The 27,772-nt window shown below is 40.3% G+C and overlaps 1 protein-coding gene across 1 annotated transcript in view; it reads left to right on the top strand.

Moving 5' to 3' along the window:
- Positions 1–3,841: 3,841 nt before the first annotated feature.
- cdc42bpb (CDC42 binding protein kinase beta (DMPK-like)) overlaps positions 3,842–27,772 on the top strand; it is a 74,393-nt gene continuing 50,462 nt past the window's right edge. The window contains 4 exon segments of the mRNA XM_084082948.1: positions 3,842–4,702; positions 17,482–17,573; positions 24,064–24,147; positions 25,514–25,609. Of these exon segments, the coding sequence (XP_083939074.1) occupies positions 4,525–4,702; positions 17,482–17,573; positions 24,064–24,147; positions 25,514–25,609 (450 nt within the window). The 5' untranslated portion in view covers positions 3,842–4,524.

Genomic DNA, 27,772 nt, shown 5'->3' with positions numbered 1-27,772 from the left:
AGGTTTGCTTTAATCACCTTTATGTTGACGTTGTTGTTTTTTGTTCTTTTTGTATTCACTTTTATTCCACTTTTTATGTGAAGCTTGGAGTTGCGTCTGATGTAGCCTATGACTTGTACTTTATAAAAACATTTTTGATAGATTTTGAAGATAATTATATTGTTGTTGTTGTTGTTATTATTATTTTTTTTTACTTAAGTAAAAGTATCAATACTGATATGTAGAAATACTCTGTTACAAGTAAAAGTCTAGAATTCTAAATTTACTTGCGTAAAAGTACAAAAGTATTGGTATGAAAATGTACTTAAAGTACCAAAAGTAGAAAGTACTCATTGTGCAGACTGCAGAATGTCCCATTTCACAAGTTTTCAAATGTATAAATTGTATACAAATCTTTTGAAAATAGCATATCTACAAGCTCACTCGCAAGGCATTGTGAGCTTGTAATCTACAAAGTAACAGTGGAGTTAAAAGTACAATATTTGCCTCTGAGATGTAGAAGTAGAGGTAAAAGTACTGAAAAAGTACAGAAAAATTGTACTTAAGTACAGTAGGCTACTTGGGTAAATGTACTTAGTTCTTTTACACCACTGGCTGTGAACAACAGTGTGTTTGAGTGGACTGGTCACTGGTCAGTGAGAACAGCTGACGTCAATACCAGCTCGTTCCCAGTCACATGCCAATCATCATGACGCGTACGTCACGTATCCATGGCATTTCCGGTGTGGGAGGGGCGGGTCTTGTTTCCGCCAATCTGCGTCAAATCAGCCGGAACTAGCACGCATAACACGGCTGTGTGGAGGCTTTAATTGCAAAATAAAAGCATAGAATAATCAAGAAGGTTTAATTTTTGCAGCACTTGGTGGAAAAAGTACTCACATGTTTTACTTAAAGTAAAATTAGCAATGTAGGAATACTCTGTTACAAGTAAAAGTCTGGTAATCAACATTTACTTGAGTAAAAGTACAAAAGTATTGATGTCAAAATATACTTAAAGTACCAAAAGTAAAAGTAGTCATTATGCAGAATGTCCCATTTCACAAGGTATAACATGTATAAAAATCTTTTGAAAATATTAGATCTACAAGCTCACAACGTGTCGCGATACGACACGTTGTGAGCTTGTAGATCGGCTATTTTCAAATAGCGAAAGTTTAAATCAGGCTGAAGTGGTTAATATATGTTTTGTAATAATAATCAAAATCTACAAAGTAACTAGTGTAAAAGTACAATATTTGCCTCTGAGATGTACTAGTGGAGTAGACATAAAACAAAGTACTGAACATTGGAAATACTCCAGTAAAATAAAAAATACCTCAAAATTGTACTTGAGTACAGTACTTGTACTTAGTTACTTTACACCACTGGGCATTAGTCAGATAGTGGAATTGACCTATGCAGATTCATCAGAGAATAAAACAACAATTAAAACAATCCTCTTTGGCTTGATGAATGCTCTCTCACAGAATCTGGCAACACTGCTGCTGTGCTGACGCGATGTATGTGTCAGTAAAAGTGAGTACTTTTACTCAATCCCAATCATTACCCACATAATAAACCTCTCCATCATACAGGGACGGGTCCCTAACGACTTCAAAAAAGCAAGAGTGACCCCTCTGTACAAAAAAGGAAACCAATTAGACCCTGGCAACTACCGCCCTATTTCTATTCTTAGCTCCATCTCGAAAGTCATGGAAAAAATAGTCTATGAACAGGTTGATAAGTACCTTGCCGAAAAAAATCTAATTTACGAATTCCAATCTGGTTTCAGAACAAACCACTCCACTGACACATGCCTTCTCTATTTGAACGACTCTATCAAACAAGATGTCGACAAGGGCAAATATTGCGGCATGGTCATGCTGGACCTCCAGAAGGCTTTTGACACCGTTAATCACCCAATTATGATCAATAAGCTCAAAGCAATAGGCTTTGATGACACGTCGGTGAACTGGATGAGATCCTACCTGGAAGGGAGGGAGCAAGTGGTGGAAGTAAACGGCACCCAGTCCCCTCCCCTCCCAGTGACTTGTGGTGTTCCTCAAGGAAGCATACTAGGACCACTACTGTTCCTGATATATGTGAATGATATGTCCTCAGCTTGCGACTGCAAACTGTTCCTGTTCGCAGATGACTCGGCTCTGCTGGTCTCGGACAGGGACAGGCTGCAGGTTGAGAAAACTCTCAGCACTGAACTCAACAAGATCTGCATCTGGCTCTCCGACAACAAACTCTCATTACACCTGGGTAAAACTGAATCCATCCTCTTTGGGTCCAACCCTAACCTTAGAAAGGCTGAGAGTTTCACGATCAAAGTGGGTGAAAATGTTATCACAAGAAAGGAGGAAATTACCTACCTGGGTTCCATCTTGGAGGCAAACCTCTCAGGTGACAAAAACGCTGAAAAGACGATCAAAAAGGTCCACAAAATAACACGGAGGATGTGGAGGCTTGTTCGTAAAGTCAGTAAGAATACTCTGAAGATTCTTGTAGGGGCCCTCATACAAGGTCATTATGATTATGCATGCACCTCGTGGTATCACAACACCTCCAAGGCCCTAAAAACAAGGCTCCAAACATCCCAAAACAAACTTGTAAGGCTACTTCTTGGCCTCAATTACAAAGCCCATCTAACCCATGCCCATTTTGCTAGGCTTGGATGGCTTAGGGTTGAGGACAGAGTACAGCAACTTGCTATGGGCCTGGTCTTTAAGATACACCACAACATTGGGATCCCCCTGTATTTGTCAAAATACTTCCAAAATGTTAATCAAGTCCATGATCATAACACCAGAGGCAGCTCCACAAACCATGTTCAACCCAGATTTGGCACAACAAAGGGAATGAACTCTTTCTCATGCTATTCATCTAAAATGTGGAATGCCCTACCAAAAGGAGTAAAGGAGTGTAAAACCCTTTCAAAAATGCCCTAAAGAAACACCTTCAGGAGGCTGCAATTCAAAAATGGCCCCTGTCCAAGTCCTAACCTACCCCATGTCCTAACCTAACCTACCCCCCCCCCCCCCTCTCTTTCTTTTTTGTACATATTTTTCACCCTTCATACTTCATACCAGTAACCTGTAAACTGATTGTATGACATTCTGTATAGTAGTGTGTATATCTGTCTGTCTCTTATATGTCAACATGATTTGTGTGCATGGGGATCTCATCTTAAACAAGCTACGTGCTTAACTGAGCTATCCAGTTTAGTAGACCTTGTATTGCGAATTTGTACTTCCATGTACTGTTATGTACTGCCATGTACTGTTCTCATGTCTTACTAAATAAAGTACATCAATCAATCAATCAAAGTAAAATACTTTTATTTTGTTAAACCCCAGACCTCACAGCGGAAGCAGCGTGTGTTGACTCCCCGGCAGGTCAGGATAAGTGTTGCCATGTCCGCTTGTTATAAGCGACTTTGTGCTTGTTTTTCTGTGAAGTTGATGAGAAAATACATTATTGTTAGTTGCGGGTTGCATTTTTTTGGCTTCGTTTCTAGTGTTGTTTAAACCAGTGTTTCAATATATTTGTCTGCGGACCCCCATCTGAAATTATTTCATGTCAGGGAGTGCTATAGATTTGTATTGTTAAAATGTTTCAAAAATATTCCACATTTTTCAAATGTTCTTCAGGATGTTTTTTGTTGGAAAATAGCAGATCTACAAGCTCACAACACATCGGATATTTCCAAACAGCCAACGTAATATGTTACAGTTTAAAGGGCGAAGGAAGGGCTCACTTCTTTTGGGCTTGTTTTCACATAGCCAGATTGCTTGTTTCTCTCGAACCAAACCTGGCAACACTGGTCAGGATCAGATCCTCCATATTCCTAGCTCCTCCGATCCAACCACACCGGCAAAAAAAAAAAAACACACCACCGCCACCACCACACACACAGTAGTACTAGCTGCCACTCCCGAAAATTCCTCCTTTAGCTGCTGGTTTCTTTGTGTTTAGGGACGAAGATCAGGGACAATCTGGACACTTTGAAGAGGAGGACAATGATGATGAGGATGATGAGGATGATGGTGGACATCTGATCTCTCTGGTGTTGTTGGGGGGAGAGAGAGAGAGAGAGAGAAGAATGATAATCCGGGTCCAACAACCTGGGATCAGCCACACCACGTCCAGATTTGTGTCGGGATTACATCAAACCAGGAGAGAAATCAGATGTTGATGGATATAGGGCCTCCTCGGGTTTGCTGACTTTAAGATAATTCTACAAGAAATGAGTCCGATCCACTAGATTCTAGAGGACGATCGGAGGGATCGCTGTGTTTTTCATGGATTAGGGGAAGCAAGCTTCCAACACAGGCTAGGCGGCTAGGCTAACACACAGCAGTAGAAGTTGTGTGTGTGTGTGTACTGGGGGAAGCCAGTAGGACGTGATCTAGTGGGATCTGGTGGTGGTGATCACAGTTTTTTTAGGGGGGTTTTAGTGGGTTATTTCGGGGGGGGAAAGCCCCTTGGATTGCACTGAAAGTTTTCTAAGGGAATATAATATTCTAAAGTTGACCCAAAATGTCAGCCAAGGTCCGCCTGAAGAAGTTGGAGGAGCTGCTCCTGGCAGGGAGAAGCCAGGAGAACCCCAGCTGTCTGAGCGTGGAGACCCTGCTGGACCTCCTCATCTGCCTGTTCAACGAGTGCTCCAACTCCCCCATGAAGAGGGAGAAGCACGTCCAAGACTTCCTGGAATGGGGTAAGATTCATGTGTTTTATTTATTTAAATAATGTTTGTTTGTGTTTTTTTAATATTTTATTTATTATTGCTATATTTTATTTATCATTATTATATGTATTTGTTGTTATTATATTGTATGAATGTATTGTATGGATGTGTTATTATATTGTATGAATGTATTATATTGTATGAAGGTATTATTATATTGTATTCATCTATTATGATTTAATGTTTTATTTTAAAATATTATTGTCTTATTTAAAACATATTATTATTTGTATTGTTATATTTAATTTTATTATTCTTATTCTTATTATTTAATGTTTTATTATAACACAAATTGATCATGTCTTATTTTCACATTTATTTTATATTATTTAGTTTATATTGTTATTATTGCTATTATGGTTTACTCTACAACAGTGGTTCTCAAAGTGGGGTCCAGGGACCCCCTGGGTTCCTTGGGGGCGGGGGTTCCAAATGGTCTTTACCTCTGAGAGTGTACCAAATGGAACCAAATGGACCCCTCACTTGGTTCCATTTGTACACTCTCAGAGTTATGCGGCTCCTTGAGATGACAAAAGTTAGCAAAAAAATGTTGTTCTGCATTACAAGCTTTCTGTTTCATTATGACTTCTGGTTCATTGAACCCCCTCCTCAGTCACCACCTGTTTAGTGCAGGGGGTCCTCAACCTGTGGCCCAGGGACACCCCAGGGGTCCCCCCCAGCTTCCTTTTAACCCATTAAGACCTGAGGCGATTCTTAAAAAATGTTTTCTAAATCCTAAGTTTTTTGAAAAAAACATTTTTTTTTCACGATTTTTCAAAAATAGCAGATCTACAAGCTCATAGCGCGACACTCGGTGCCGCGCTATGAGCTTGTATATCTGCTATTTTTGAATAGCCAAAGAAATCTAAAGTGACACAGATGCGTTCCAGGTCTTAATGGGAATATCAGTTCACTATTATTTCAAGGGCTAGAAGAGAGAATGTATAAAGAATGACTATTGAGAGGTCTCTCCACTAGTTATCTCAGCTGGGGAATTCTGTATGATTTAATCTTAACAGCACCCAATAGAGGTCCTTGACAGACCATTTTCACATGGGGGTCCAATTCGGCCTAATTCGTATCCTTTTGGGGGTGCTTGCTTGACCTTGACATGAAAGGGTTTGAGAATAAACTGCAGTCTAATGCAGTGGTTCTCTCAACCGGTGGTCCGGGGACCACCAGTGGTCCTTGAGGGGGTTCCAGGTGGTCCCCAGCAAAGTGATGGAGAGTTGGTAACCGACTGGACCCTTATAGATCTTTAACTCTGGAGAGTGTAAAATGAAATCACTCTCAAGAGTCACTCAAGAGTTATTCTCAAGACACTCTCAAGAGTTAAATTATTGTTAACCCGGGAACGCTCTTCAACCATTACTACAAGCTACAAGCTCATAGCGTGGCACCGAGTGCCACACTATGAGCTTGTAGATCTGCCTTTTTTATTTTGTTTTATCGTGGGCAAATCTTTGAATATATGTTTTTGAAAGCCAACATTTTAACTCAAATCTTTGCTTCTGGGGATTCTACAAATGTCTTCTAAATCCGAACGGTTAAAAACAACGTCTGTTGCTGTTATCAAACTTTTTCATGTCAAGGACCCCCAAAATTATATGTATTATTTAGCCACGGCCCGGACCGCCATCTCAAAATGTTTTGTTCCAAAATAGCAGATCTACGAGGTCCGCGCTATGAGCTCGTAGATCCGCTCAAATGCCGGATAAATAATGGACCTTGTCATATGAAGAGGGTTGAAAACCCACTGCTCTTAATTAGGGTTGTCCGATATTGGCTTTTTTACCGATAACCGATATACCGATATTGTCCAACTCTTAATTACCGATACCGATATCAACCGATACCGATATATGCGGGGATTATTGTGATTAGGGTAAGCTCAAATTTCATATCACACACACCATATACAGTAAGAACTCCTGTAACTTATTTATAAAGCAAAAAAAAACAAAAAACCGATACCGATATTTTCCCGATATCAATTTTTATGCTAATATCGGCCGATAATATCGGGAGGCCGATAAAATCGGACATCCCTACTCTTAATACATCTGAATGGATGTGTCTAATAGTCTACTGTATGAATGGATGTAAGTGTCTAATGTAGGGGTCTTCAAATAGGGGGTCCGGGACCCCTAGGGGGTCCTCAGAGTTAATAGAGGGGGGGGCCAGCAAATCTTTATGTGATAGGATCATTTTGTTTTAGATGAACCACTTGAACCCTAGCATCCTTGTTCTGCGGAGAACTTTAGATAAAAGTAGCACATCTCGAGCTTGTAGATCGGCTATTTTCAAAGAGGTTTGGTGTAGAGAGGGATTAAAGAACAGACCAAGTACAGAGCCAACGGTCAAGTTTACTTAATTTATTTTATAGTATTGGGGATTAAGACCTTCAACCACTTAAACTGTAAGTGGTGAACGGTCTGAAAGTACACATTAACATGAATCCAACATAATTCATGTCAACAAACCAACACACAACACTGATGACAGTGCTGTCGAACAAGTCTATGAAGCTATCTATGAAAAAAAGCTTAATCTGCAACACAATTTTATACAATATGTAGTAGGGGTCCCTGCTTCATCTTTCTCTCGGCTAAGGGGTCCTTGGCCTGAGAAACTGTAAATAGCAGATATACAAGCTCATAGCTATGAGCTTGTAGATCTGCTAGATGTTTGTTTTTTTATCGTGAAAATGTGTGAAAATCTTTGAATATATATTTTTATAGTGAACATTTTTAACTCAAATGTTTGCTTCTGGGGGTCCCTGGAACAATATATTTTCAGATGGGGGTCCGTGGCCAAATGCATATCATTTTGACCTTGACATGAAAAAAGCACACTGTTCGGATTTAGAAGACGTGTGTAGAATCCCCAGAAGCAAAGATTTGAGTTACAATGTTTGCTTTAAACAATATATATTCAAAGATTTGCACAAATTTTCAAGAATTTTCAAAAATAGTAGATCTACAAGCTCATAGCGCTGCAGTCGGTGCTGCGCTATGAGCTTGTATATATGCTATTTTTTGAATAGCCAAAGAAATCTAAAATGACACAGATGTTTTCCCGGTCTTAATTGGTTAATATACACTTCTGCTGTGCACTGTTGTATGTGTGTTGTATGTGTGGTGTATGTCCATGCATTGTCAGTAAAATGCGTTGCGTGTTGTTGTATTGTTCCGTGTTGCATTGTGGGTACATTCCTGCTATGTAACGGCTACATGGTAATAAAGTGCTGGTGATTTCCATTAAGCAGCCATGAGTTCAACCCACATGAGCCTGTCAGGTATTTGATTATATCGAACAAAAAGTTCAGAACTTTATGTTTGGTAGGTTATGTCTCTGCTGTAGTAATGCTTCTCAGCAAGAACCTTTATACCAAAGCTTGTTTATTTCCCACAGAGAGTCTGTGGGTCCGTGGGCTGCGCCTAGGCCTAGCGTTTGGTTCCTTCAGGATTTTAAAGGGATAGTTCACCAAAAAAAAAAAATCTTTTTTCCCCTATCGATTGGTCACCGCTTGGAGACTTGAATTCCTGGATATTTTTTTTTTTTTGTCGCATTCCTAAGCCAATAATTTGATGACCAGCGGACCGGTAGGCAGTGGTTCGGGTAGGAGACACAAAGGAGAGTCTTTGTGTCTCCTACCGGAACCGCTGCCGGTCGTCAAATTATTGGGTTAGGAGTTCGACAAAAATATATATATATATCCATGAATTCAAGTCTCCATGGGGTGACTAAGAGATGGGGGTGAACTATCCCTTTAACTATTCCGTCTTCAACGGTCCGACTCGTTAACGACAGGTCTATAACTCTGAGAGTGTACACATGGAACCAAATGGACCCTTACAGGTCTGTAACTCTGAGAGTGTACAGTACACATGGAACCAAATGGACCCTTACAGGTCTGTAACTCTGAGAGTGTAAAGTACACATGGAACCAAATGGACCCTTACAGGTTTGTAACTCTGAGAGTGTACACATGGAACCAAATGGACCCGTAAGGTGTAAAGGGTCTATTTGGTTCAATTTTGTGTACACTGTGTTATGGTGGTCCTTGAAATTAAAAAGTTTATAGAACCACTGGTATTGTAACAGGAAGTCCACATACCAGTTCTGACATTGTGATAATACAAACAGGTTCACGGTTTCAAATGTGATGGAACCCATTCTGGTTTCTCAATGTTGGATCCGGTTAATCTGGTTCCTGCCGTTCCACATCCCAACCCTACCATTTTTCATGGTAGGCCTACCATGAAAAATTTGCCAAATCTTCTCTGCCAAACAGTTTATTCTGCTGTTCTCTGGTACGCTGCATCCCACATATGCATGTTCCCTACAAATGGAAGACCATTTAAAAGGGAAATAAACAATCTACCAAACACAAATTTCAGAACTTTGTGTTTGTTTATATAGCAAAGATGAGACGTGAACTATCCCTTTAAAATCCTGAAGGAACCAAACGCTAGGCCTAGGCGCAGCCCACGGACCCACAGACTCTCTGTGGGAAATAAACAAGCTTTGGTATAAAAGCTCTAGTACTGCTGGTTTTATCTCCTACCAGGCCCTCTAGTACTGCTGGTTTTATCTCCTACCAGGACCTCTAGTACTGCTGGTTTTATCTCCTACCAGGACCTCTAATACTGTTGGTTTATCCTACCAGGACCTCTAGTACTGCTGGTTTTATATCTTACCAGGTCCTCTAGTGTTCGTTTTATCTCCTACCAGGACCTCTAGTACTGCTGGTTTTATCTCCTACCAGGTTCTCTAGTACTGCTGGTTTTATCTCCTACCAGGACCTCTAGTACTGCTGGTTTTATATCCTACCAGGACCTCTACTGCGATGGTGTGGTCTAGCCAACACCAACTCGGGTCTCCTGAATCGCTGCTCCCCAAACTCTCCAACATCAGGGTCTTGAGCTCTACAGTGTTGTTAGCTTAAGCGGTCGCGCTGCAGTGCATCTACGTAGGTGGTGCTTCTTGCTTGGATTTGCCCTGGGTTGGCTCGCATATTGTTAGTTTGCTTGCCTCTTGTTCCGGGTGCCTGACGCAGTGCCCTTCTCTGCACCTGATTTGGATGCTATCAATGCATTGAATGGGACATTATGCAACATACTGACCTACCCACGTTTCATCAGACCATTCATTGGGTGTAATGGGCTCTATTCACAGCAGCCATATTATGAAGACATTCACAGGTGTTACCAATGATACTAATGAAGACTCTGTTCCATTCTGGTCAAACAGAGTCAGGGTGCTGATATTGTGCATGTTGGCTCACTGGAAACACTCTGTTACACCAGTGGGTCTACAGTTGGGGTCCAGGGACCCTCATGGGCTTCCAAATGGCCCCTTACAGGTGTGTAACTCTGAAGACATTCACAGGTGTTACCAATGAGATTAATGAAGGCTCTGTTCCATTCTGGTCAAACAGAGTCAGGGTGCTGATATTGTGCATGTTGGCTCACTGGAAACACTCTGTTACACTAGTTGGGGTCCAGGGACCCTCATGGGCTTCCAAATGGCCCCTTACAGGTGTGTAACTCTGAGAGTGTACACAGGTCCATTTGGTTCCATTTGTACACTCTCAGAGTTATGGGGGTTGTGGAAACCACTGTGCTACACTAAATGGAACAGAGCCTTCATTAGTATCATTGGTAACACTTGTGAATGTCTTCATAATATGGCTGCTGTGAATAGAGCTTATTACGCCCAATGAATGGTCTGATAAATCGTGGGTTAGTATGTTGCCTACCACGCCCATTCAATGGTCTGATAAAATGTTGAATGCACTTTATTGTAAGTCACTTATTGTAAGTAGCTTTGGATAAAAGCGTCTGCTAAATGACTGTAATATAATGTAATGTAATAACGCATGATAATGTCCCATTCATTGCATTGATAGCATTCGAAGCTGGTTCTCTCTGACCCGTGGAGGACCATGTTTCGGATGTGGTCCGTGACACCTAGTGCCATTCGTAGCATTCTTGTGTAGACTCCATCCAGTGTAGACTGGTTTTATCTCCTACCAGGACCTCTAATTATGGGTGCAGGTCGCTAATTTTGATTTCTATTATTTGGTGGAAAAAGACGAGACTGCAATACATTCCTCACAGATGTATTGCTTTTGTATTTCTTAACTTGAATGAATGTTGAATATCATCGCTGTTGTGTGGAAAACCTTGTCCAAAACCATTCCTTTTTTTTTTGTATTTCAAAAAAGATTTTAAAATAGTGAAAATAGCTGCTGGCACTTTGTGAGCTTGTAGATCTGCTATTTTCACTACTTTTGTGTTAAATTCTTCTATGATGAAGTAAGGGGGCATCAATTTACGAAAAAGCTTAAAAAGTGGATGTACAAGGTTTTTGCCCGACATCAACTATATGTATTTCTTTTGCTAAACACAACTCATTACTAGGCACCCCAAATATTCTTGTGTCAGACAGAAGCAAGTGACACATATTTTAGTTTGGTAATAAGCTAAATATTGAAGAAAGTAGTTTGTTTATGTTTATATTATCTTAATCTCAGCATGGATGGGAGCGAGGCAGGTTCTCAACACTTGTGTGATGACTGATGTCTGGACTGTTTCTTTAAGACTCACGCGAGAGCTCGCAGATTTGATGACATCCTTGATGATGTCATTGGTAGGCGACGCAGCACTGAATCAGATCTACAAACTAATAAGTTCCAGACTTTCTTTTAGCTGGTTACACTTGTGCACCTAGCTTTTTCCTATAGCTGCATATCATTTAGGTGCAGTCACAGATACACACACACATAGACATAGTTGGACTAGGTCAGGGGTCTTCAACGTTTTTCAGGCCAAGGACCCTTATCTGAGAGAGATGAAGCAGGGACCCCCCCACTACATATTGTATAAAATTGTGTTGCAGATTGAACTTTTTCATAGATTTTCACAGATTTTCATTTTTTTTTAAAAATATTTTTGCTCCCGTTTTAGGATTATTACGGTCATTTCCGGGTCGCGCGGCCCAATTATTAGTTACTTGGAGTAACAAAAGTAAAAGTACTCATTATGCAGAATGTCCCCATTTCACAAATTTCAAAATGTATAACATCTTTTGAAAATAGCCAAAGTATATAGGGCTGAAGTGTTTAGTGTATGTTTTGTAATAATCTAAATCTGCAGTAACTAGTAACTAAAGTTTTCAAATAATTGTAATAAAAGTACAATATTTGCCTCTGAGATGTAGTAGAGTCGAAGCAAAAAGTATTAACAATTGGAAATACTCCAGTAAAGTAAAAATACAAAACAAAAACTAAATGGTACAAATTAAGTACAGTACTAGTGCATATAATGGTAAATCGCGGGCCAAAGTTTGACACAGTCGCGGTGCCGATTTGAAGCCATGCAGGCCGGGGCTAGGTTTGGGGGGGGGTGACGGCATGAGTCAGTGGTTTTTGGTTGGGTGTCCCGAAATCATGTAGGACATCACATGGACAAAACAGGAGCCATGAGACCCAGGCAGGCAGTCAGTCAGTCACACACAGCCTAAATGCAGCCACCCTCCCTGGTGGTTCTGTGTCCTTGCTTTGTGTCCCAGTTTAGTGTTCCTTCTGCAGAGGTGAACGCACCGCGTACGAGCTCTCTCTTATCAGCCCTGCACTGTGATCAGAGGGACAGAGACACGTGTGTGTGTGTGTGTGTGTGTGTGTGTGTGTGTGTGTGTGTGTGTGTGTGTGTGTGTGTGTGTGTGTGTGTGTGTGTGTGTGTGTGTGTGTGTGTGTGTGTGTGTGTGTGTGTGTGTGTGTGTGTGTGTGTGTGTGTGTGTGTGTGTGTGTGTGTGTGTGTACGTGCGTGCGTCCTGAATTGTCCATGTAAGACTCGAGGTATAACTGGTCTGTTTACGTTGTGTTAGAAGTAGTCTCGCGTAGCCAGACAACTATTCCACAATCTCTGAATGCTATATAGAGTGTGGAACTACAACTCCCGAAATCCGAGAGAGGAAGCTGGCACTTCCGTTCACGAAAATATATTTCAAAATGTATTTACATTTTATTATTTTATTTACATTTCTGCTAAGCAGCAAGCTAAATATACTTAGATGATTTGTATTTATATTAGGATGAATTTGCGCGACTGTAAAGACAAAACGGAAGTGGGGAGGAGGCTTCATATCCGGTTTATATTCTAATCATGATCAGAGCTTCGGAGTCCCAGAATGTATGAGCGGAAACATTTGAAAATTGTGGGAGGCGACAGTCTGGCCACGCGAGACTATGTTAGAAGTGATAGTTCATTTTTTTTAGGAAGTTGAGGGATATCCCTGATAGTGGTGAGCCCACCTTGTAAGGTTATTTTTTTCCCCAGTATTATTAAGTAGACTAGGCCTGCCACAATGACTACATAATTGCCTGAACACATTTACTTACAAAAATAATTGCGATTATCTCATGCATAATCTTATTCTTTGCCATTCATCAAATAAAAACAGCTGGATGAAAAATTTCAAACGTTATTTATACGTTCATACTGTATCACGATGCAACTATTATTAAAAGTATTAAAGGGATATAGTTCACCCCAAAAAATACTTTTTTTTCTATCGATTAGTCACCCCATGGAGACTTGAACTTGACCAGCGGCCCGGTAGGCAGCGGTTCCGGTAGGAGACACAAAGGGTCTGCTGGTCATCAAATTATTGGCTTAAGAATGCGACAAAAACTAAAAAATATCCATGAATATTCTCCATGGGGTGACTAATCAATTTTTTGTAATTTTGGGGTGAACTACTATCCCTTAATAAGTATATGGCCTGTTTTGGCCTTTATTACTATACTTCAACGACATGATTTATTTTGATTATTGGTTACCGGTCACTGTCAGTCATTTCAATGTTTTTTTTAACGTTTTTATTAATTCAATGTTCAAAGCTTAAAGGACACTTTGGTAGAGGTTTGGGTTGTGTTGTTAATTTGCCATGATGTAACTAAGGTTGACGAGAACTCTTAAAATAATTGCTGAAAATATGCTCTTCATTGACTTACATTGTACAGTGAAACAGCTCTCAAAGTCTAAAAGAGTGACTTTGAGAGCTGTTTCACCGTACAATGTAAGTCAATGAGGAGCATATTTTCAATGACAAATTTCTAATCAATGAAGTAATATTTTTTTTTATCCTGGGAGCTACGTACATCATAGCAAAGTAACACAACCCAAACCTCTAACAAAGTGTTCTTGCCCTTTAAAACGGAGTCAAATCATTAATCATTATTGCTTTATCGTCAACTAAAATGTCATGATCGTGACAACCCTATAGGTAGGTTGAAAATATAACAGAAAGCTGTAGATGATCATAAAGTTTTTTCTTTATTATCCTGCACCTGGATTACCCCATTAAGACCTAGCCTGGTAAACCCCCCTCCCTACGGAAATCTCATTTGCATGAAACAAAATGTGTGTTGCAAGCTTCTTCCATTTGACAGAGTAAGGATAATTAAGACCGGGAACGCATCTGTGTAATTTTTTCGGGCTATTAAAAAATAGCAGATATACAAGCTCATAGCGTGGCACAGAATACCGCGCTATGAGCTTGTAGATCTGCTATTTTCTTGAAAAATCGTGAAAATTGCTTCTTGGGATTCTACAAATGTCTTCTAAATCCTAACATTTTTTTTAAAAAACGTATGTTATAATATCAGTGGTTCTCAAACTTTTTCGTGTCAAGAACCCCCATTTCAAAATATATTGTTCCAGGGACCCCCCAGAAACTTTAAAAATATATATATATTCAAAGATTTGCACAAACGTTTTTCCAAAAATAGCAGATATACAAGCTCATAGCGCGGCACTTGGTGCCGCGCTATGAGCTTGTATATCTGCTATTTTCGAATAGCCCAAAGGAATCTAAAATGACACGGATGCGTTCCCGGATTGAATGGGTTAAGAATGTAAACGCAGAATCTTCAGAATGAGATCGTTACACTAATGTATCCTGCAGGAGGAAGAGGCAGAGAGTCCTGTTTGGACACGAATGCAATAATTCCTGCAATATTGTACAGACGATAACAGGCCGGGCTTCTTTATTGGCTTCATATGGCTGTTAACATTTACATCATATATATCAATCAATCATTACAAGACTTCTGGCTTGACCTTTAGCCTTCTGCACTGGTTCAACGTAATTAAGAACATTTATACCCAAGTACTGTACTTTTAAGTATGATAATTTTCCACGGTACTTTTACTTTACTTGAGTTATTTCAATTTGTTTGATACTTTATGGTAAACGGTGTATTTACCTAGTACCTACCCCAGGCCAAGGGTTCCCAAACTTTTAACTAGGGACCCCCCCCCCCCCACCCTAACAAGCACTTGGAATTGTAGGAGTTGAGGCATTACATTCAGTTTGACTCGGTTCCACAGATAAATATTGTGAAAATAACCGTTCTACAAGCTCATAGCCCTTGTAGGCTATATTCACAACGTATGCCTCTTTCTTATGTAATATTTGACAATTTGGCCAATCTAAAGGTCTTAAAAGTCTTTAAAGTGTAACTTTATAAATGTGCAGACACCCTGTATACACGTATACTGTATTCTTTTTTTTTTATTTATTTTTTACTGTTGAGTGAGAAAACAATGTTGCACATTAAGCTAATCATCTGGGGACCCCACTAAATCCTGTGGGGGGTCCCGACCTCCAGTTTGGGAACCAGTGCTCTGCCCTATGCTGTAGTGTAGTTCTCTGTGTCTCATCTTTAGGAGGCTTTCTCTAAGGCGTGTCGTTGCATCATGTGGTATTTTGGGTTTTCTGTGTTGTTGATGCTTTTCATGTTTACATGTCAACTGATGCTGGTCAGTGTAACTGGTTATACTGGTCTGTCTGTCTGTCATATTAATCATGACTAGAGATCTCTGTCACATTAGTGACCAACACTGAATAGTTCAATGAATATTGTTTCAGTATTCTATTCTGTATTCATCACTGTCGGGTGGAAAGCTTGTATGTCCAAAACTGTGACTTTTCAGGAAATGTAAAAAAAACAACAACTGTTCCAATGGAACAATGTAGTTGTTATTTAGCTCTTGTTAAAGGAATATTTCACTTTAAAAAAAACGTTGGGTCATTTTATCGTCTACTCAGGCTTTTGTCAGCCCCCGTCAGACCGTTTTTGAGTTGCTTGATTCAGTATTTAGATATTTGATATTCATTTTATCAGACATGCCCCCTTCCTATACAAACCCATTATAACTTCAAACTACATTTTAACCATGTTAGATTAAACAAAAACACTCGTCATTGGTTCTGGTGACTCACCCTGCCCTCCTAATATGCGAGGGGGCCGTGTTTTTTCGATAACCTTTTTCATTTTTAAAAAATATTCTTTTTGGAAAATGAAAAAAATTAAATACAATAAAAACATTTAAAAAAAAAAATTAAAAGTAATTGAAAGAATACGGCCCCCTCACGTATAAGGAGGGCAGGGTGAGTCACCAGAACCAAGGACGGGTGCTTTTGATGAATCTAACACGTTAAAATGGAGTTTGAAGTTATAATGGGTTTGTATAGGAAGGGGGCGTGTCTGATACAATGAATATCAAATATCTAAATACTGAATCGAGCAACTTAAAAACGGTCTGGGGGGCTGACAAAAGAGTAGAGTAGACGATAAAATGACCCAAAGTTTTTTGAAAGTGAAATATCCCTTTAGCCCATTAAGACCTGGAACGCATCTGTGTCACTTTAGATGTCTTTGGCTATTCAAAAATATTTTTGAAAAATCTTGAAACATTTTTTTTTAGATTTTTTTCAAAAAAAATGTAAGAATCGCCTCAGGTCTTAATGGGTTAATACATTTCATTGGTTCAATATTTAGAAAACCCACACGCACAGAAACATCTAAAATAGCAAAAATAGCTGAGCTACAAGCTCACAACGTGTCCCGATGCGACGCGTTGTGAGCTTGTAGATCTCTCATTTATGCTGTTGTGTGACACTGTATTATGATGAACTAGGGCATTCATTTACCAAAAAAAAAAAAATAAGTTTAAGTTTTGGAGATATGGGGTTTCTGCCCGTTGCTGATATTGATGGTATGTTTATATTAGTTAAACAGGCCACAGGCTTCTACCCTAGACTAGACTTGTCTTTTGCCAGGAATGTACACAGAACACGCACACACACACACACACACACACACACACACACACACACACACACACACACACACACACACACACACACACACACACACACACACACACACACACACACACACACACACACACACACACACACACACACACGCATGCACGCGCTCACAGACAAACACAGACACTGTCCTACAGAGACAAACAACACTGTCTGTTTTGGTTGTAAAACGTCAGTCTCCTAGATCAGAAAATTGTCTGTCTGTCTGTCTTGTCTTCAGGAAGTGGCACAACTCCCACAGTGAAAAAAAGGGGAAATTGTGGTTACCGTGGTTACTAACGAGGTGTCGAATAGAAGGTGTGTGTCTGTGTGTTTGCGAGAGATACTATATTTGTGAGGACCAGTTCTGTCCCCACAAGTATAGTAGAAGTTGAGAAACAGACATTATGGTTCAGGTTAGATTTATGCCCGATTTATACTTGGTCATGTACCGGTTTTGTGCACCGGAAACTGAACTACAAGGTCACCCCCCCCCCCCCCCCCCTCCCCCCAAATAAGTTGTGGACCCCCAGTTTGGGAAGCACTGTTCTAATGTGTTTGTTGTGCATGTTGTGTTCCAGTCAAACCCTTCACCACCACGGTGAAAGAGATGCGGCTCCATAGGGACGATTTCGAGATGCTGAAGGTGATTGGTCGAGGAGCCTTCGGAGAGGTAAGACTGTCTGTCTGTCTGTCTGTGTCTCAGTTTGTTCCTAATTATTTCGGATTGTCGGTCTGCTTCTCCTGATATCCTCTCTCCTCTCCTCTCCTCCTCCCCTCTCCTCCCCTCTCCTCTCCTCTCCTCTCCTCTCCTCTCCTCTCCTCTCCTCTCCTCTCCTCTCCTCTCCTCTCCTCTCCTCTCCTCTCCTCTCCTCTCCTCTGTGTGTGTTGGTTTATGTCTGGAATGTAGCAAACATTTCCTTGCATTACTGCAGCACGTGTGTGTGTGTATTTGTCTATGTGTGTGTTGACCTGACTCAGCAGGACACAAATATGCTGTGTATTTGCTTTGACAAAACACACACACGCACGCACGCACGCGCGCACGCACGCACGCACACACACACACACACACACACACACACACACACACACACACACACACACACACACACACACACACACACACACACACACACACACACACACACACACACACACACACACACACACACACACACACACACACACACACACACACACACACACACACACACACACACACACGTGTGTGTGTGTGTGTGTGTGGCATTTTAAAAACAGCAACTATTTGACAAGAACCTTTGCAATGTGCTTTATTAACGCCAAATATTTCAACCTGAACTATCAATTTAAAGGTAGTTTAAGTGATATGTTTGGTTACAGATCTATATAGTGATAGTAGTCATTGTTATAGAGTGTTTGTTCAGTAACAGTGTTAGATAGCTCTATATTGTGATAGCAATCATTACTATAGAGTGTTTGTTCAGTAACAGTGTTAAATAGCTCTATATTGTGATAGTAATCATTGCTATAGAGTGTTTATTCAGTAACAGTGTTAAATAGCTCTATATTGTGATAGTAATCATTGCTATAGAGTGTTTGTTCAGTAACTGTGTTAAATAGCTCTATATTGTGATAGTAATCATTGCTATAGAGTGTTTATTCAGTAACAGTGTTAAATAGCTAGACTATATTGTGATAGTAATCATTTCTATAGAGTGTTTGTTCAGTAACAGAGTTAAATAGCTCTATGTTCAGTAACAGGGGTCTCCCAGCTGTCTCTTGTGAGCTTGTAGATCGGCTATTTTAGCAGAATGTTCGCGCCCCGGAATAGGGACGCTATAGGGTTCATGTGGTTCATTTATACTCGACAGTGTGGATTGTGAAACGGATCTACAAGCTTTGACACATTGTCAGCTTGTAGATCTGTTCTAGTTGGCAAGCAGCGTGCTTGGAGAATGCTGTTGTAGCATCGTGGAGTGAATAGCGCTCCTAGCCGTGTGGCTAGCATGTGGTGTCATTGGTTACAGGAACAGGAAGTTGTCAGGACAGAGGCTGGATTCCAGGAAGCTTAACAGGAAATACCTGATACCTGAGCCAGACAGGAAGTAATGACCAAAATAGACCCCCTCCCCCCCACACACGACCAACAGTAGAAACGTGTCTTTCTATTCGGCTCCATTGAATTTCATTGCTATAGAGTATTTGTTCAGTAGCAGGGGCCCCCATGTCTCTCTCCAGCTCTAAACAGAAGAGACATTTTCAGGTCCAGGATACCCATTTCATCCAATCAGGAGAGATAACTTCTCATACAGGATACAGGATGAGTGTGTGAAATTGGAAGTGATGACACACAAAAATAGGCAAAAAAGAAAAAAAATACAGAAAGAAAACATGCAAACATGACCCGCTTTAATTACTTGAGTCTATATGAGTAGCTTAATGACTAGTATTAAAATTCTATTGTCTTTTTATGCCCAATGTATTTGTATTTAAGTTCATAAAGTTAACATAAGTATAACTAAATGCATTTGAAATTAAATCAAAATGTTACTTTTCAGGATTCCAATTCAAAAATGGCAAAATAAAAATCAGGATTCCAATTCAAAAATAGCAAAAGTAGCAGATCTACAAGCTCAAAACGAGTCGCACTGAGTTTTGAGGTTATAGATCGTCTACTTTTGCTTCTTTTGTGTGACATAGAATGGCGAAAGGACAGCATTCATTTGCGAAAAACGTTACAGAGATAAGAGGTGTCTGCCCGACAGTATGTATGCAATGTGGCCCTCTGGAGTGAGTGTGGAAATATAGTGGCCCTCTCCATCATCAAAGTTGCATCACCCCTGGACTAAATCAACTGTATATTTAGTTGACTAGTCTAAAACATTAACATTTCAGATGACTAAAACTTTTTTTATCGATGCGACACGTTGTGAGCTTGTAGATCTATTGTTAACCCAACTGAAAATGTGCTTTCTGCTTACTAAAGAGCTGGAGAGACCCCTGTTACTGAACAAATACTCTATAGCAATGATTACTATCACAATATAGAGATATTTAACACTGTGACTGAACAAACACTCTATAGCAATGATTACTATCACGATATAGAGATATTTAACACTGTTACTGAACAAACACTCTATAGCAATGATTACTATCACAATATAGAGCTATTTAACACTGTTACTGAACACACACCCTATAGCAATGATTACTATCACAATATAGAGCTTTAACTTTTTAATAAACAAACCCTTTTGTTTAAAAAAAAAATACAGACAATTGAATCTCAACATATTTCAGTCATCCCAAATTTATACTTGGCCTATTTGAACATAGATCTACAAGCTCACAACGTGTCGCATCGATAGCTGTTGCTGTGAGCTTGTAGATCAGGCATTGTGGAAACATTTTGGGGCACCAGGGTGAAAGTGGTCATTCACTCTTTTACACAAACAATTATTTATGCAACGTTAAGATGTTAATTAGCTTAACGCGCACCTAACGAGCGTGGAGATGTTAAGTGTCAGTTGACTTCCTGGCCTGACTTCTAAACAGGAAGTTCCATAAACGGCGCGCGTCTCCTGTGGAGCGACAGGAAGTGTTTTCCAGATAAGCGTTGCTTGTAGCATTTCCTGTTTATGACATCATGCTCTGTGTGTGTGTGTGTGTGTGTGTGTGTGTGTGTGTGTGTGTGTGTGTGTGTGTGTGTGTGTGTGTGTGTGTGTGTGTGTGTGTGTGTGTGTGTGTGTGTGTGTGTGTGTGTGTGTGTGTGCGAGGTGGTGGGAGGACGAGGGCTGGCTGGAGAGCAGGGCGGAACGCTATGGAGTCATAGTCTTTTTTGAATAAAATTCCATTTAGTTTTAGTCACGTTTTAGTCATCTGAAATGTTAAAGTTTTAGACTAGTCAACTAAATCTACAGTTGATTTAGTCCAGGGGTGATGCAACTTTGATGATGGAGAGAGCCACCATATTCCCACACTCACTCCAGAGGGCCACATTGCATATATACTGTCGTCGGGCAGAAGCCTCTTATCTCCGTAACGTTTTTCGTAAATGAATGCTGTCCTTTCGCCATTCTATGTCACACAAAAGTAGCAAAAGTAGCCAATCTACAAGCTCAAAACGCGTCGCAGTGCGACGCGTTTTGAGCTTGTAGATCTGCTACTTTTGCTATTTTTGAATTGGAATCCTGATTTTTATTTTGCCATTTTTGAATTGGAATCCTGAAAAGTAACATTTTTATTTAATTTCAAATGCATTTACTTATACTTATGTTAACTTTATGAACTTAAATACAAATACATTGGACATAAAAAAGACAGTAGAATTTTAATACTTGTCATTAAGCTACTCATGCGCACTGAAGTAATTAAAGCGGGTCATGTTTGCATGTTTGCAATGGTAACAGCTGAAATCAATAATATATCAGTATTCCGATATTAACCTGCGGGCCGCATTAAGTGAAGGTGGGGGGGGCACATTTGTCCCCCGGGCTGCCAGTTGCCCATGTATGATTTAGTGGACTAAAATGTATTTTATGGCGGTCCTTGATTGCGTCGTAATGCCTGATTTGCCGAAAATAGCTGATCTACATGCTCGCCTATTTTCGTGTGGTTTTGTTGTCTAGTTTTAGTCTAGTTTTACTTTTTGACTAAATTGACAGTATATTTTAATTTAGTCATAGTTTTAGTCATCGTAGCTTAGTTTTTAATGTAGTTTTTGTTTAGTTTTCGTCAGTGAAAGAAAGGTAGTCGACCAACATTTTTCGTCCTAGTTTCAGTTGACAAAATGAACAATGCTCAGTGCTCACACGTCATAATTCGGTTGACACATTTCATACCGACTGTTTCTATCAAAAGGTTCTAAATTCTACATAATACTATTGTTGACAGACGTGTGTGTGTGTGTGTGTGTGTGTGTGTGTGTGTGTGTGTGTGTGTGTGTGTGTGTGTGTGTGTGGGTGCATGCTTAGTCATGTTGGCTCTGAATCAGGGCAGCCTTGATGTTTGTCTATAAAAGGAGAGAGCGAGAGACAGGGAGGGAGAGAGAGAGAGAGAGAGGGGGTGGGGGTGTGTGTGTGTGTGTGTGTGTTGTTGTGGCAACCAGGTGTGGTTGTGACACACCTCTTCTTTGGCAGAGAAATGACACACACACACACACACACACACACACACACACACACACACACACACACACTCGTGCGCGCACACGATCAGACTTGTTTTGACCGGGGCAGAAGGGATTTATAAATGACAGCAGCCCTTGTGTCCAAATTGACGTTAAAATGATGATTAAAGTACTCTGAGCCTAAAGCAGCTGATCAGACAGTCTATGACTGGAAAACAGACTAAATGTTTCAGCATGACAGAACCAGTCAACCAATTTTTATTATTATTATATTGTTTAAACTGATGCTAGGTTCATTGTTTACTGTACCTGGTGTCCTAGTTTACTGAGGCACTACACTGTCTCTCTGCATTCTATGTAATGTGTTTACCAGTGGTGTAAAGTAACTAAGTACATTTACTTAAGTACTGTACTTAATTTCAATTTTGAGGTATTTTTACTTTACTGGAATATTTCCAGTTTTCAGTACTTTTACTTCTACTCCACTACATCTCTGAGGCAAATATTGTGCTTTTACTCCACTACAATTATTAGAAAACTTTAGTTACTAGGTACTTTACAGATATACATTATTGTATTATAAAACATAGATTAACCACTTTAGCCTTATTTTATACCCAGGCTATTTGAAAATAGCAGATAAGCTCACAACGCGTTGCGCTGCGACACGTTGTGAGCTTGTAGATCTGCTATTTTGAAACATTTTAGTACTTTTACTTTTGGTACTAAAATAAAGAGTCTGTCTGCTAAATGCCTACACTGTACATTTGTAAGTAGAGTATATTCCTTACTCACTCATACAGGCACAAGCAGCCAAATGTCGGCCTGGCATCATGTCCACAAGACTGTGCAGCAACACCAATACAATATACACAAGACAATGCAGGACTTTAACCTCTTGAACCCTAGTGTCCCTATTTTGGAGTTAACATTCGGCAAAAATAGACGATCTACAAGCTCACAACACGCCAAGACGCGCTTTGAGCTTGTATGTTGGCTATGCAAGGGATAATTGATAGCGCGCCGGTCGTTGTCTTGGTCTCGGGTTTAATGATCCTGAAGGGTGTTATTTCTCAACAACGACCAGCGTGCCGTCAATTATCCCGCTTATTACACGGCTACTTAATAAATAAATGAATAAATTGACCCAAAAGTAACAATAAAACAACGTATTTCCTTGCTTACGGTAATGAAAGTATTCCATAGGTGTTGCGCTGGCCGTCCGTCCAGCGCAACACAGTCGCCTCGGGGAAACAAAGGAAGTGTTGATCAAATTGAATCAATTTCCGGTGACGGCATCGTCTATTTCTCGCTTCAAATGTTTTTAAAAACATCCTTGAGAGCAATGTTTATCTGTCATCGACAGATAAACGTTTGTTTACATCAGTGGTTTTCAGCCCTTTTCATATCAAGGTCCATTATTTATTCGGCATTTGGAGCCACGGACCACCGTTTGATGAGATTTAGCCTCTCGGACCCAAAACATAAGATATTTTGTTATCTTATCATTGGATACGATTTTGTCAAAATAACAATTAATTGTCAAGACTTCTTGTAAACTAAGTAATGCAGATGTTTAACAATAATATTGACCCTTACGGGTCCATTTGGTTTCATTTTACGCTCTCAAGAGTTAAAGATCTAATAACAAGGGTCCATTTGGTTACCAGCTCTCCATAATTTAGCTGGGGACCACCTGGAACCCCCTCAAGGACCACTGGTTGAGAACCACTGGTTTACATGGCTGCCGTGTGTGGGATACGGCATAAAATCAAGCAGCGCAGCAGGTGCGCTGAGCCTTTGATTAGACAACAGGTCTGCTATCGAGCTCATCGGTCATTATACAGAAATAACACACCTTGGGAACTAAGCATAGGGCTTAAGTGGTTAATGAAACAAACAACGAAAGTAAGACGATATATAAAAAGGTCAGAACACGACTGCAGAGATTTGTTATGGTCGTTTTGTTTTCATTGACTACAACCACTGTTCTGTCCATTATTAATGTGTGTGTGTGTGTGTGTGTGTGTGTGTCTGTTTGTCACAGGTTGCGGTGGTGAAGATGAAGAACACGGAGCGTGTTTATGCCATGAAGATCCTCAACAAATGGGAGATGCTGAAGAGAGCTGAGGTACAGTACAGACACGCCCACTAATCTGCAGACACGCCCACCGACTAGGCCTGTCACAATTATTTGATAATTGGCGTATCACAATTATTTTGCATAATTGTCATAATCATTTACATACATTTTCAAAAGAAAATCACAAATAGTGGAAATAGATAATATGTGTACACTTGTAGATCAGCTATTTTTTATAAACATTTGCCAAATTTGGCATAGTACATTATTCACTTTGATTATTGGTACCGATCATTCAGTTATTTCTTTATATATTGTTATTAAGTTATTTGTCATATCTGTCCCGCATAATTTCTGTTTACAAAGCCTAAAAGCCAAACAGAAATGTGATTGTTATGTTACAATGCTCAATGGAAAAACACAATTAAACCGTCGATCTCTATTATGGACGATAATCATTTTCATCGTTTATCGTGATAAAAAAATACTCACAATAATCGTATCGTGGAGATTTTAATATATCGTGAAATTGTCCTCCGTCATACACTAGGATGCATTAGCTTTTGTTGAGCGAGCTGCAAATAAATGAAGTACCACTTAAACCACTTTCTCTATACTATAGAGCGCATTTAGTTAGTGCACTTATTACACTCTACACACATCTACAATCTCACAACGCGTTGCGAGCTTGTAGCTCGGCTATTTTTTGGCAAACGTCCCCCCCCGATAATATCGTTAATCGCGAATATTGTTGCCACAATAACCGTGACATGTAATTTTCACATCGTCCCACGCCTGCAATTAACATTAAAATACCCTGCCACCAACCCACAGACACACCTAGTGATCCCACACCACAGAGTCACACCCACACACACACAGACATGTTCAGTGACCCGTGGGGCCAGATGGTTTAACCCATTAAGACCTGAAGAAGCATCTGTGTCACTTTTTCATTTGAGCTAAAAAAGCATTATTTTACACTTTGGGCTATTCAAAAATAGCAGATATACAAGCTCGTACCGCGGCACCGAGTGCCGCGCTACGAGCTTGTAGATCTGATTTTTTTTTTAAATAGTGAAAATGTGTGCAAATCTTTGAATATATATATTCTTTTAAAGCAAACATTAACTCAAATCTTTGCCTCTGGGGGGTCCCTGGAACAAAATATTTTGAGATGGGGTAGGCGGCCAAATTCATATAATTTTGGGGGCCCTTGACATGAAAAAGTTTGAAAACCACTGATATAAGAAACATACGTCTTTTCAGAAAACCGTTTAGGATTTAGAAGACATTTTGCAGAATCGGAACCTCAGGCCTCGTTGGGTTAACCACCGATGTGTGTCATATATAATGAACTGATGTGTGTAATAATGTAACGAGCGCGGTGGTGATGATGATTATTGTTGTTCAGACGGCGTGCTTCAGAGAGGAGAGGAATGTCCTGGTGAACGGAGACTGTCAGTGGATCACCACCCTGCACTACGCCTTCCAGGACGACAACTTCCTGGTTAGTGGCACCGACTGACTGTACCCTATGACAGTGGTTCTCAACCTGCGGGTCGGGACCCCCAGGGTGGTCCCCGCATGATTCTATTTTTTTTTTTGGGGGGGGGGGGGGGGGGGGGGAATAGCCGATCTGCAAGCTCACAACTCCTCGAATTGCGAGGCGTTGTGAGCTTGTCGATCGGCTATTTTCACAATATTTATCTGTGGAACCGAGTCAAACTACATGTAACGCCCCAGTTCAAATATGACTATTTTGGGGGTCACGGCCTGAAAAGGTAGAGAACCAACATTTTCATGTCAAGGACCCCCAAATTGATATGTATTTAGCCACGGACACCCGTCTGAAAATATTTTGTGCCATTTTTTTGCAAGACTATTTTTTTTTTCAAATAGCAGATCTGCAAGCTCACAACGCGTCGCAACGCGACGCGTTGTGAGCTTGTAGATCGGCTATTTTCAAATAGCCAATGTACATCGGGCTCAAGTGGTTAAACTGAATTGAATGCAAAATTAACTCATTTAGCTGGGAACCCCCTGGCTCTCCCTCAAGGACCCCTGGGGGTCCCCGGAGCCCACTTTGAGAACCAATGCCCTATATTGTCAGGGCGTCCTCTCTCGGACTGAAGAGTTTGTGGTGAACAACATCGTTTTGGATCAATTTCAAAGCGATTTCCATGAACGACAGAAACATTTGACGGCCGATCAAAATCCATCAGAAGGACATCTGGGGATGCAATCGCTCGCCCTCTGAATCAGTGGTGGTTTTGTTATTTTTAACGGATATGAGGAGACTATTATGAGTACCTAACGCTAGCTGGTATTGTTGGCTCAGGTAGCCTACAACAAGGGTTCCCAAACTCCCCCCCGAAAGAATCATATTTGGACTAGGGACCCCCCACTCTATGAAGCACTTGGAATTGTAGCAGCTGTAGGTTGACTCGGTTCCTCAGATAAATATTGTGAAAATAGCTGATCTACAAGCGTGTTTGACCGTTGTTTATAGTATAGTTTGTTGGTTACTTTTGACGTAGTAATGCTCTTATTATGACTTTATTCTTTTAATTTTAGAGGTCTTAAAAGTCCTTAAATTGTCGCTTTTATAAATGTGCAGATACCCTGTATACAGGTATACTGTATATTGGTTTGTTTACTGTTGAGTGAGAAAACAAATCATTTGTGGACCCCCAGTTTGGGAACCATTGGCCTACAACAATAGGCTCTATGCACAGCAGCCATATTATCACTTCCTTCACAGGTGTTACCAATGATACCAATGAAGGCTCTGTTCCATTTCTTGTAACATAACTCTCCCATAACTCTGAGAGTGTACAAATGGAACCAAATGGACCCTTACGGGTCCATTTGGTTCCATTTGTACACTCTCAGAGTTACACACCAATAAGAGGCCATTTGGAAACCCCTTAAGGAACCATGAGGGTCCCTGGACCCACATTTTAGAACCACTGGTGTAGCAGAGTGTTTCCAGTGAGCCAACATGCACAATATCAGCACCCTGACTCTGTTGGAACAGAGCCTTCATTAGTATCATTGGCAACACCTGTGAATGTCTTCACAATATGGCTGCTGTGCGTAGAGCCTATCTCACCTCCTTATAATCAGTCAAATGATCAATATCTCACTCTGCCTCAGCTCTGACACAGCTGCACTGTGCAGTGTGTGTTTTGTTGCCACTGTTTACAGCACGTTACCAGCAGTGGTGGAAAAAGTACTCAATTGCTTTACTTAAGTAAAAGTATCAATACTGCAATGACAACACTGTTACAAGTAAAAGTCCGGAATTCAACATTTTAAGTATTGGCATCTAAATGTACTTAAAGTACCAAAAGTAAAAGTGCTCATTATGCAGAATGTCCTATTTCAAGTTTTCAAATGTATAACAATCTTTTGAGAATAGCAGATATACAAGCTCGATGCGACGCATTGTGAGTTTGTAGATCTGCTATTTTCAAATGGCTGAAATGTGTATACAGAGCTGAAGTGGTTAATGCAGATTTTGTAATAATCAAAATCTACAAAGTAACTCAGAGATGCTCGTAGGCCTGCGTCCTGCGTCTCTGACGCACCATATTGCGAAAGGACGCATTCATGACACCGGCGTGGCGTCCATGGGACGCACTAGAGTTGTCACCAACAACAGAGAAAA

The sequence above is a fragment of the Gymnoscopelus microlampas genome (genome assembly GCF_963454915.1).
Source record: "Gymnoscopelus microlampas genome assembly, chromosome: 16".
NCBI classification, from domain to species: domain Eukaryota; kingdom Metazoa; phylum Chordata; class Actinopteri; order Myctophiformes; family Myctophidae; genus Gymnoscopelus; species Gymnoscopelus microlampas.
Note: the sequence above shows the minus strand (reverse complement) of the source record. Positions and strands in the feature narration are given on the sequence as shown.